This window comes from Oryctolagus cuniculus, chromosome 4 (assembly GCF_051225735.1).
Source record: "Oryctolagus cuniculus isolate XC-2025 breed Fujian yellow rabbit chromosome 4, ASM5122573v1, whole genome shotgun sequence".
NCBI lineage: Eukaryota > Metazoa > Chordata > Mammalia > Lagomorpha > Leporidae > Oryctolagus > Oryctolagus cuniculus.
The window spans coordinates 28,451,806-28,464,405 of record NC_142870.1 but is presented as its reverse complement, the minus strand read 5'-3'; the positions used below and the strand labels follow the sequence as shown (position 1 = coordinate 28,464,405).

Sequence of the window (12,600 nt, the reverse complement as noted above, 5' to 3'; positions counted from 1 at the left end):
TTTTTTTTTTTTTTTTTTTGGTATTGAAATTCCTGCTGGAAGAAGCAGAGTCTGATACATTGCCACCAATTATAAGAACTGATTCAGGAAAGCATGGTGAGAAATGGACCATTAAAAGTTCTGTAGTTGCTTTCAGATACATTTTGACCCCCTGGCATCCAAGGCCTATGCTGGCTTTCATCATGTGGATTGCTGTGAAGATTTCAGTATGTGCTACTTTGAAAGCAGCCTTGAAGAAACTTCTTTCATTCTAATAATTATAATATGTAGAGTATAAAAATGTATGAATGAAATACATGTTTTGAGATTTGATTATTGTTTATAACCTGTGCCTACATTCTTGAGAAAGAGTGGTTTTCCTATTTCCCATTGAATTATTTATTTAATGGAGGGTTAAGTTTCTGATTATAAAGTAAATTGAAAATATTTCATTGTAAAAATTAAAAACAAAATAAGGAAGGAGGAGGGAAGGTGGCAGTGAGGGAGTGAGGGGAGGTAGAGTGGGAAGTTTAATTTTGCTCTTAAAACTGTGTATATGAAATACATGAAAATTTTCCCCCTTTATAAATAAAAAATTAAAAATTGACTTGTATATGACCTTATAGCTTTTGATGATGACTGTTGAAAAAGTTACAAATTCTATGTAAAATATACTGATTCAATAGGAAAAATGCAAATAAATGAGTAACAAATTGAATATATATAATGGCTAATAACATTTTCCATTAAGTCCTACATAATTTCTTCATTAGAATATTCTCGCTGAGATATATTTATAGGGGCCGGTGCTGTGGAATAGCAGGTAAAGCCACTGCCAGCAATACTGGCATCCCATATGGGCGCCGGTTCTAGTCCTGGCCATTCAGCTTGTGATCCAACTCTCTGCTATGTCCTGGGAAAGCAGTGAAAGACGGCCCAAGGGCCCCTGCACTCACATGTGAGACCAGAAGGAAGCTCCTGGCTTTGGATTGGCACAGCTCTGGCCTTGCAGCCAACTGGGGAGTGAGCCAGTGTATGGAAGATCTCTTTCTCTCTCTCTCTGCCTCTCCTTCTCTCTCTGTGTAACTCTGACTTCCAAATAAATAAATGAATCTTTTTTTAAAAGAAGAGATATATTTATATTTAAATGAATAGCATCAACGGAAGCAAAATGATGGCATTATTAGCAAATATAATAATAATGACACACAATTCTCACAATGAATGCTATCAGATGCTATTTCTTTTTGTCCAGGATGGTGCCAGTGGGGCTCAGAATGACTCAGCAACAGGGCAGGCATTGTTGCGCAGCAAGTTAAGCTGCTGCTTGTGATGCTGGTATCTCATATCAGAGAACCAGCTTGAGTTTCCACTATTTGTTTCAATCCAGCTTCCTGCTAATGCACCTGGGAAAGCAGCAGATGATGGCCCAAGTACTTGGATCCCTGCTGTGCTATAGTTCTTGGATCCAGGTTCCTGGCTTTGGCCTGCCCCTGTCCAGGCTATTGTAGGAATTTGGGGGGGCGGGGACCAGCAGATGAGAGATCCCTCTCTCTCTCTCTCTCTCTCTCTCTCTCTCTTTCTCTCTCTCTGATATTCCCTCTCTTTCCTTCACTGGGTCTTTCAAATGAATGATTGAAAAAATATAAAACTTTTTATAAAAGAAAAGGATGGTTCAGAAAAGATTTCCAAGGTAATAAAGGTCCTAAGTAACAAATTTGTAAATTGACATTGAAGTAGCTGGCTTCACAGCCCAGAATCTGTCATATACTGACATCATACTGTTATAGGCAGGTGTACAGGACAAAATTGATAAGGTTTGTGAGCTGGAAGATCATACCTTCACCACACCCCTGTGTGATCTCCTGCCCCTACCTGACCACACCTGTGTGCCCATCTGCTAATCAGGTTAATTAACCACTCCCCTTTGGAAGAAGATTAAAGGCCTGGGACAGTGTGGGCCCAGCCCTTTTTTCCCTTTTGCACTGGACCTGCTTGCTGCCGCCGCACCTTCCAGGAGCCTCCATACTCTTTCACATGGCTGGCTCCTGACGCTCGGTATGAGTCCAGATTTCTCTCTCCTTTAGATAGAGCCCTCACTCTCCTATGCATTTCTCTCAATAAATAAAAGGCTTAAAACTTATTATGCTGCCTTGTTCTGAAATCAGAGATGACCAGTATTCAGAATTGTTCTCTGAGTATTAGGCAAGAACCCACAGGCTCCTTAAGGGACATGTCTCCAGTAATAATACTTCCCAGTCCAGAAGGAATATTAGAAATAATATATCAAACAATAAGCTTATCATTATGCTAAACAGCTTTCATTGTCAAATTTGGGTGTAAGATATTATTATTAACTTATTTCATTTGCTCTTTAAATACCCAAAATAACATTGAGATTTGCATCTTAAATGTGGAATACATAGAAAGACTGAAGAGCTACCAGAGATTAGACTAAGGAAATACGACAATGAAATGCTATGTGGGTGACTGTACTGGTTTCTTTTTTTAAGGCATTTTTATTTATTTGGAAAGTGGAGCTAGAAGGGGGCGGGAGAGAGAATATGAGATCTTTCCTCTGCTGGTTCACTCCTCAAATGGCCACAGCATCCTGATCCAGGCAAGACAGGAAGAATGCAGCCAGGAGTCAGGAAGTCCATCCTATGCTCCAATATGGGTGGGAGGAGCCCAGATACTTGGGTTGTCTTCCATTGCCTTCCTAGGCAGGTTGCTTTACAGTTATTTCTGATAAAAAGTAAAACAAAACTATCTATCAAATATAGATGCCATTAAATCCTCTATTTTTGTGTTACAAATTGAATTCAAATCCTCTTTAATATTTGGTTATTCATTGTTAAATTTTGTAACATCTTCAATATTCATTTTCCATTGTTTATGGTGGAACAAGGATAGCCATTCTAGCTCTTTGACTGAAAGTAGATCAAATCAGAATTTACTCCTTACTCCTCCATCCTTTCAAGAGATCAGTTCAGTCTCATACCCTGTATTGTTCCCCACCTCACCCCCTGCGTTCTTTTCCAGATCTGAAAGCCTATGAAACCTGAAAAACCTGTAGGGAGAAACTCATCTCCTACTGCTTCCCACCCCATCTCCAGACACTTAGCCCACCCTAAGATATATAAGGCCCAGCCCACGGAGGACTGTGTCCTCTGCTACATGTTCTATCTGTGTGCATGCTAGCCGCTGGTCACTCATTTCTGCAAATTTACTTTTCTTGAATAAATTCATTCTGGCTGCGAGTTCATATCCTGTCCCCTCTGTGTCCTGTGCCTCTTTTCCTTACAGTTTATAACATAATTCTCTTTAGCATGTTAACTGAGCATCAAAGATTTTAATAGTCTCAAATGGTTTTACATTCTTGAAGATTTTCATACCATTTAAATAAGGCCAAACAGACTCTTTTCTAAAGTGTAAGTGGGCCTCTATAAATCTTTAAGTGCTGATATAGTCATATAAAATATTCACAAATATATATTTTATTTAAAATGTATCTCTTGTATGTGACTATAATATGTGACAGGAGTTATACTGATATATTTTAAAATTTTATTATACTATAATTCAAACTTATTAATCCAGTAGAAGAAATTGGCTAACTCAAAATCTGAGAATATTCTTGGAAAATCTAAAATTACTCATATGTAAGAAATCTTATCCTGTGAGTTTTCAGAAAGAATTACAATGCCCACATATAACCCACCATTTAAAAATATAAGTATTATATGGAAAAAATAAATACTTAATGCTCAGGTTGTTGCTCTGCTTCCAGTTTTTTTTAAAATTTGTTATAAATTAATAAGTGATAAATAAGGCACAAGTTTTAGACTTGGGACTTCTAATTTGGGATCTTACTTCTGATCCCTACTTAAGATACAGACTTAAGCAATTTCCTTAAATTCTTTGTCTCAGATTCCTCATCCGTAAAATGAGGAAACTAGTAACTACCACATAGATTTGTTATATCCAGATAATATTTGAAGCTGTTTGAAAAGATATTGGTACAGACTCAGCTATAAATAATACTTTCTTTTCTTATTTTGTAATTTATCACAGGCTGATATTCAGACAGCTTGAGATCTTTAAAAGTCTACATTTACATCCAAGTTGCTTTTATTACTACAATTAGAATTTTTGGTCTAATAAGAGAATGAGGGAGTTCTAATGAAATGAATATTTTTTCACTAACTGCATATTTATTGATTTGTGCAGTCAACAATTTAATGTGTTGATAAATTGGATTCTATCAGAACGAATGTTCATGCCAACAAACCTACATTTCGATGTTGAAAATGAAAAACATAGTATTTTTATTCTTTAAATTAAAAAAAAGTCTCATGCTTGAATTCTGGATTAAGTCATATACCAATTACATTTTCTAATATACTGTGACATAAACTACAGAGAAGCAACTGAGTGTAACATAGCTATTTTGACATAAAGCCACAGCAATGAATAAGATATACTGACAGGATAGCTGAGATTAAAGTGTGCCACATCTGACAGCGCCCTTAGTGGTCAACTCCATATGACTTACCTCTCCCTGAGGCATTGATTGCCAGCCAAGACACTGCAATTAATCCAGCAAACAGCACCACCAACGTGGCAAAGAGAGCTGCAAATAGAACTTCATACGAGCTGAGACCATGGTGCCTTGAAGATACGCTTCTTTTGGATTCCATTTTTTAGTTTTAAAGGTTTGCTAATTTAAGAACTGTAAGAGACTGTAAATATCTATATTCTCCACACTAGAGAAACACACTTCAGCACAAACTGGGGGGTAAAAGTCTTCAAATGCTTAGAGATCTGTAAAGCAATGACAATCAACATCGACAGCCATACCAGTCAGTATAAAGGAGTAGTACATGATGCTCTGGCAATGTTAGGTCTTTATACATCAAATCTTTCAAAGGGCAGTTAATCTTTAAGAATATATCAATGAGTTTAGAAGCCTAGAGTTGTAAATACTAATCAACTGATCAGGCTATTTGTTAAGGTGAATGAAATTAACTTCATGTTGTAAACAAAAAATGACACATTATCATTTGTGGAACTATTAGAAAAAATACAAAATTCATGATAGACAAATGAGTCACTAGGCAGATGAACTTGATATTTGTAAAGAGAGGTTCTAACAGATCAACCTTCTGCCCTCTGACTCTGATCATTATGAAGGTATTTCTCCTGTTGTGTGTGGGGATAGACATTCCGAAAATAACTTGCATGCACAGATGTATATAAAACATAACACACACACACACACATTCTTCCCCAATACACACACACGCACACACGTGTGTATGTATATGCTTCTTACTGAAACCAACAAAAGTTTTATTAACTTGATTATGTCACCATTGTGAAGTTAGGCAATTCAGCACAGTATTGATTTAACATGAAGGAAAGTCCACTTCAACAAGGCGTCATATTTTTTATGGCCTATGTGTAGTTGTCAATGAATGGTAACAGCTTTACTAACAGGGGTAAAGTGTTCGTTTCTATTTTAAGAAGATATTCTGCGTGGAGAGCACGTTGCCCTGGACTTTGTTTAAAGATGCCAATTACAGTAAGAGAATAAGTTAAGATAACTACACTCATAACTGTGGACCTAGGACTTAGGGGAAAATTAAAGCTGTTTTCTGATAATTATAGTGTGGTGCACCTCTGGTACTTGAACAACTGAAGCCATTATTTAAAAAATAAATTAACAAAATAGAAAAACCAAAACTATTCTGAAAGAAAACTGATTTGCTTTTTGTTCTGGTCAGTAAAACTGGCTACAGGTAAGAAAGTCCCAGATCAGAAATCCTTAAAACACTGAAATTGTGACCAATTAAATTAGGCTGAGATGAGCAATAGTACTTTGCTTCTACCCTTGAAAGAAGAGAATAGCATGTTGTACTCAGTTATTTGCTGAATAAAAAGGACAACAGAAATAAATAAGTTATAGAAATACTTGTATTTTTTATTGAATTGCAAACTTTGATTTACATATATATGGAATGAAGGATGCCAGTGATGGCACTAGAAGTTCATTTGACTCAGATACTAAGGGACAATGCTAATATTAGACCAGACCCTCTGATAAAATTGGAGCCTAGAAAAGATCACCCTTGAATTTCAAAAGTCAAGAAGGTGAAAGTTTAATTACTGTTTTCTCTTTGTATTTGGTGCAGAAACAAAGATTTTTCAGAAAATCATAGGGAATGTTCACTTAAATTTATTTTGACCTTCCAGAAGCAAATGAGAAGGTAGTTAGCAAAGAGAGTGCACATGCTCTGCTCTAAGAACAGAGTAACAAAAGATTAAATGCATGGTTGAAAATCCAAAATGACTTACTCCAGTTTAGAAACAAAATCAGCCTTCAGGTTATAAACTTTCTTCAAAGGAAATGTTTTAAATAATTCTACTTATTATAATTAAATAAATAGTGGAAGAATATCTGTTTTGAAAAAAGACAATCATATATAAAGGACAAACTGAAAGAAAACAAACAGGTAATTGTGAAAAAGAACAAATCATATGTCCTAAAATTAAATAGAAAAACTATAAAAATCAAACAGTATTTCACATAAGACAACTCATCATAAAGCTGTAGCAATAAAGAGAATATGATATCAGTTCTATCAATTCAAGAACAGAAATAATATAGCCATCTAGTTAAGCTACACCTTTGACACAAGCCTCCCATTACAAAACATCAGCTCTGCCTCAGACCCAGCTCTTTGCTAATGTTCCTGTAATTGTAGCAAAAGATGGCTCAAGAACTTGTGACCCTGTCACCCATATGGGAGACCTGGATGGAGTTCCAGGTACACGACTTGGGCCTGGCACAGACTCAGTCTTACGGCCATTTGGGGAGTAAACCAGCAAATGGAAGATCTCTTTCTCTGTTTCTCCCTTTCACTCTGTCACTCTGCCTGTCAAATAAATAAAACAAATAAGAAAAAGAAATTATCTAAGTGGAAAGAAATAACATGCACATCAACAACTTAATGCACACATAGAAACCTCATTTATGAAAAGTAGACCGTTAATTATGGGAGAGGAAAGAATGGCTATTAAATAAATGGTCCTGGGTGAGTTTGTTATCCATTTTTTGGATAAATCTCATGCCATAAGGAAAAATAAAATCCAGGTAGATTATGTATACACAAAAGTACAGAAACATTATAGCAGAAAACACAGAGGAATATTTTTGATGAAAACATTGGGAGAGTTTTTAATAAAAGAATAAAAAGAAGAACATTAGTAAATTTAGCCAAAAATAGCACAGCCTCATTGTTTTTATTTGGAAGGTAGAGAGATAGATAGAGATAGAGAAAGAGAGGACAGACAGAGTCTTCCAAAAGTGAGCCCATTCTGCAAATACCCACAGTAGCTGGGTGAGGCCCCGTTGACACTAGGAGCTACGATCCCAGTCCAGAATACCCATGTGGTAGAGACTCAAGTTCTGGGGGCTTTACCTGCCATGTCCCAGAGAGCTAAACAGGGGGAAGCTATAATGGTAATGGAGATGAAACTTTTTTTTTTTTAATGATTTATGTATTTATTTGAGTGGTGGAGTTACAGAGAGAGGGAGAGAGAGAGAGAGAAAGGTCTTCCATCCACTAATTCATTCCCTAAATTGTCCCAATGGTCAGGGCTGAGCCCATCAAAGCCAGGAGCCTCCTCTAGGTCTCCCACTTGGGCCATCTTCCACTGCTTTTCCTAGGCCATTAACAGAGAGCTGGATCAAAAGTGAAGCAGCCGAGATTCGAACTGGCACCCATATGAGATGCCAGCATTCTAGGCAGGGGCTTTATACACTATGCCAAAATGCTGGCCCCTGCAGATTCATTTTTAAAGAAAAATATGTAGAAAAGAAAGTAAAATTAAGACTAGAGGATTTTGGCTTGTTTTTCATGGCATATGTTTTAGTTTGACAGAACAGAGCTGAGGCAGATGCTTCGGTATGAGGTCCTCAGATTTGTTTGGAAGGCAACATGGAAGATTCCATGAGAGGAGCTAGCAAGCAAAAAGGTGGGAATGGGAAATAAAGCCAATGAAGACTGTGTGATCAGTCAGTTGCCACTGCGTGTGCTGAACCCTAATCCTGCAGAGGACATTTGTGGGACAGGGAGAATAGGCATCAGATTTATCCTAACCAAGGAGCAAGGAAGCATGGATAATTATTCACCAAGTAGTGATGCTCACTGATTGAGAATAACTTCTGGGATACTATCTCCATGTCACTTTTAGCATGCCCTGTGTGGGCAGAACATTCACAGGAAGGGAAGCAACTGTAGAGTACAGGGATGAATGAGAGTGCATGTGGATGGAACATTCTTACGTGGTTTACTACAGCAAACAAGTGAAAATAACCCTCCAGAATTATCAAGACTTTTTACAAATTAACAAATAAAAAGCAAACAGAAAGCATTTAACATAATATGCAAAAGCAAACATCAAGGAAACAAAACATGAGAACACAACCATCCATAGGTGTTTGACCTGAGTAGACTCGTAACTTCATGAGTACTCATGAAATTCCAAATACAATAAAAAGTTAAATGTATGAGAAAAACATTTAAAGACTTAAAGGAATTTTATTAATATAAAGAGACCAGATTTCATGTATTTTATAGATACAATTCTGAGACTTGGCATTACTAAGAAATAACATTAATTGCTTGTGAGATGAAAATATATAGCTCCAGACAGGTAAATATCATGAAAATTGTGAATAGACAGATAGATACACACACACACACACACACATACACACTGATTACTCCCCAGATGCCCTTAACCGCCAGGGCTGGAGCAGGTTGAAGCCATGAACCCAGAACACATTCTGGATGTTCCACATAGGTGGAAGGGACCCAATTCCTGGGGCCATCACCTGATGCCTCCCACAGTGTGCATTAGCAGGCATCTAGAATTGAAATTAGGGCTGGGGTTTGATCATAGGCACTCCAATATGGGATGTGGGTGTACCAATTGCCATCATTTTCATAACACACAATTTCAAGATCCTTTTGATAAGTCTGTTTACATATTTAAAAATTTTTTATTTATAAAAGGGAAAAACTTTCATGTGTTTCATATATACAGTTTTAAGGGCATACTGACACCTCCCAACCGATCCTCTCTCCTTTCTTCAACCCCACCCTCTTTCCTTCTTTGTTTTTTTTTTTTTTTTATTTCACAATGACATACATTGGATTTTCTTTGTAATCACATGCCTAATTCACTACTAAATACAGAATTCAATAAGTAGTAAGAAATATAATTTAAGATTTGCAAGAGAACAGTAATGACTCCTTGTTGAAACTCTGAGGGCTACTTGATAAAAATCTTACTGAATCAAAAGGAAAGTTTGACTTTGTTTATAGTGTTATTCAGTATCTTTTTCAGTGAGTATCTTTGGGTACTATCATTAGAGACATTTGCTTATTGGATCTTGTTTATTATTGTATTGACACAGAAAAATGTGGCTGGATATCAAATATTTGAAGCCATATCATCTTTCCATCAGAACCTCTACAAATACTGAATTAGCCCTCCTCCATAACTATCTACTTCATTTTTTGATTGTGTGTATATCATCAATTGGTTTCTTATCAACCACTTTTTAAAAGGACTGATTTTTCTATATTCCCTGAGTTCATCTGGATGTGTGATATCTTCCTCTTTCTTCTATGCTTGAAGGATATGCTATAGGGGATGAATTGCATAAATAAAGTTTGCATTTTTTCTTGGAGTACAGAAGATATGATGCTCAACTGTCTTTCAGACACTGAACATAAATACAGAAATGTTTGATGCTAACACCATGTTTTATTTTTCTGCGTGATATGTTTCTTTTCTGGGTGTATGTCTAGAGAATTCTTTTCTCATAGTTGAGGTTCAATAGAGAATAAGTTTAAATTAATCATTCTGATTTGAGTTATTTTGGAATGTTTTCCTCTTTCAGTTTCTTCTTCATGTCAGAAATAAACACTCCTTTATTAAAATTTTGAATTACTTTTTGTTGTTTTTGCTTCATTTTCTAGGTACCTGGGTCAGGAGTCCGATTTTCCTTACTTTGGATATTCTTATTCATTTCTCTGTATCTATACCGTTGTACTAATTGTTTTTATACTTGAACTCCCTTTAAAAGACTGATTTATTTATATGAAAGAGTAACACTCACATACACACACACACACAGAGAGAGAGAGAGAGAGAGAGAGATCCTTTATCAGCTGGTTCAATCTCCAAATGACCACATCAGTCAGGTCCAGGCAGGGCTAAGCCTGGATCCAGGAACCCCATCCTGGCCTTCCACATGGATGGCAGGAGCTCAAGTAGTTGGGCCAACTTTCAGGCAAGTTGGTAGGAAGCTGAATGAGAAGCAATGCAGCTAGGACTCAAACTGACACTCTAGCTATGGTGTCACAAACAGTAGCTTAATGCACCAAACCACATGACTGATGCCTTTTTATACATTTGCATTATATACAATGCATATTTCTATATTTCTGCTCTCTGCTGCTTTTAATTTAATATTTTGTAATGCTTTTGACTCAAATTCAAGAAGTTATTTTCTTTAATTATAGCCTTTTAAAAATCTATTTCTGCTTTATTATTTAATAAAGAGCTGATATGATCATGAACTCATTAAGGTATAATAAATATTATCATGGAAAATTTTCCTCTGTTCAAATTTGCTTATGCAATCCTGTGATACCTTGCTACCATCCTTCCTTGGAATATTTACATGGTTGCTATGCTATTTCTTTTCATCTAACTTAGTTCTTGACATAGAACTGGCCAGGTTCTTTCCCATTGTTTATATATGGTGTATGTGAAGTCTCCGTATATTTATATGAGTTACAGTGTAATTTGAGGACAGTAAGTGGTTCATTTTTTATCATTTCTGTAACTTGAGGGGTTGATGGAAAGTGTAAAAGAAGAGTAACTCATGTCAGGTTATTTACAGCTACTGGGTGGTAGTTCATACTACTTTCTTTCTTTTACGAGATTTCATGATACCAATATGGTGCTTACTTTATCTGTGGATAGTGTGGATTCTGCTGTGCTGCACATAATTTCCTACATTAATGAGTAACAGAGAAGAACTGCAAACTCCTCTGCCTCTCCTCTCTCTGTGCAACTCTGACTTTCAAATAAATAAATAAATCTTAAAAAAACGAAAATATGTGTGTTAACAACATTACTTAGTTATTCTGTCTACAGTATTAAGGATACTATAAAGTTCAGAATTGAGATAAATATTATTTTACAAGAGGACACATAAAGACTAGAAATAAACATATTAAATATTCTTTTAATTAATAGAGATCAATTAGGTTTTTTATAATCTCAGCAAACAGAAGTTGGGCTCCTCTATTCTAGGCTAATGGGTAAAGAAAACCTTTAAATACGTGATATATTGGAGTAATCTATTTAAAATGACAAAACTGCACTCTGTTAACTGGTAAAAAAAAATTATTCTCCATTCAAAAAATGTGATGCAATATCACAGAGAAACACCACATGTCTTGACAGAAGACTCAAATTTGCATACAGACACGGAACTTAACTGTGTCACCTAGGTCATTTTGCTAAAACATTTTAAGCTTCAATTTCCGGATTTGAAAACTAAGATTATTGATTTTCAATCACTTTATTTCTAAAATTTCATGACTTTATAAATTTTGTGATTCTTCTAAAGCCTATGATTCATGCACTTTTATACTAAAAAGTCATTTTTTCAGATATCATCTAAAAATCATGTATGCAAAGTAATGCCTTTTCAGATGCTTTCTTAAGATCTTTTCCTTCATGTCTTCCACTGACCTTTCATTCTCCTCGCAGCTTCTTTTTATTCTTCTCTTGTCTGACTACAGTAAAACCATATTTACTTTCCTTTTGCTAATGCAAATTCCCTTTCTTAGCTCTTCATCCTTTGTTCCAGCTCCACATGTGGCTTCTTACCTTGCCTTATGAAAGTCACTCTCACCAAGCATATCTCCCTAATCTACTTTTGTCTGTAAAGTGGATTATGGAACTTTTGAATAAAAGGTATTATACCAGAACATGCTGAACTGCATAGCACTTAACTGTTCTGAAGGAAAGAACTCTATTCATGGCAGTATTCAAAAATAGACTTGTATTTCAGGACAGAAAAATGAACTAGGCTGGAAGAGATTGGTTTTTCCTAGTAGGGGTTACCATACTTTTTATAGCATCTTAGTCTGTTAGTAGGGAGCTTTGAAAAAATATCAGCATGTTCTTCCCTATCAGCTGCTAGTTTAGGTCATTTTCAAAGAAACCTCCTATGGATCCAGAATCCTAACCAATTCTCAACCCCATGATTTTATATTGTTGTGCCAGCCACATCTGTAGCTCAGGCTGGATTTATCTTCTCACCATGTTACTTTTTAACTTTAATCATCTTAGTGCCTGGAGGTCAAAAGATTTTTTTTGATATTGAAAGAGAGTAAGCCTACTTGTCAAATTTTCTCAATGTTCCCTTATCTAATTGCCCTTCTGTCCCCACCAAAGCTTCATTCTAAGTTTTACTTTTTCCATGGAGTTAGTTTTCCACCTCAATTTGTTAAGTTTTCACTATCT

The 12,600-nt window shown here is 36.0% G+C and overlaps 1 protein-coding gene across 1 annotated transcript in view; it reads right to left on the bottom strand.

The window, feature by feature from the left end:
• Positions 1–4,850, bottom strand: part of TMPRSS15 (transmembrane serine protease 15) — a 134,698-nt gene extending 129,848 nt beyond the window's left edge. Inside the window, exon 1 of the mRNA XM_070071911.2 lies at positions 4,535–4,850. Within this exon, the coding sequence (XP_069928012.2) occupies positions 4,535–4,679 (145 nt within the window). The 5' untranslated portion in view covers positions 4,680–4,850. The remainder of the gene's footprint in view (positions 1–4,534) is intronic.
• Between the last annotated feature and the right edge of the window lie 7,750 nt (positions 4,851–12,600).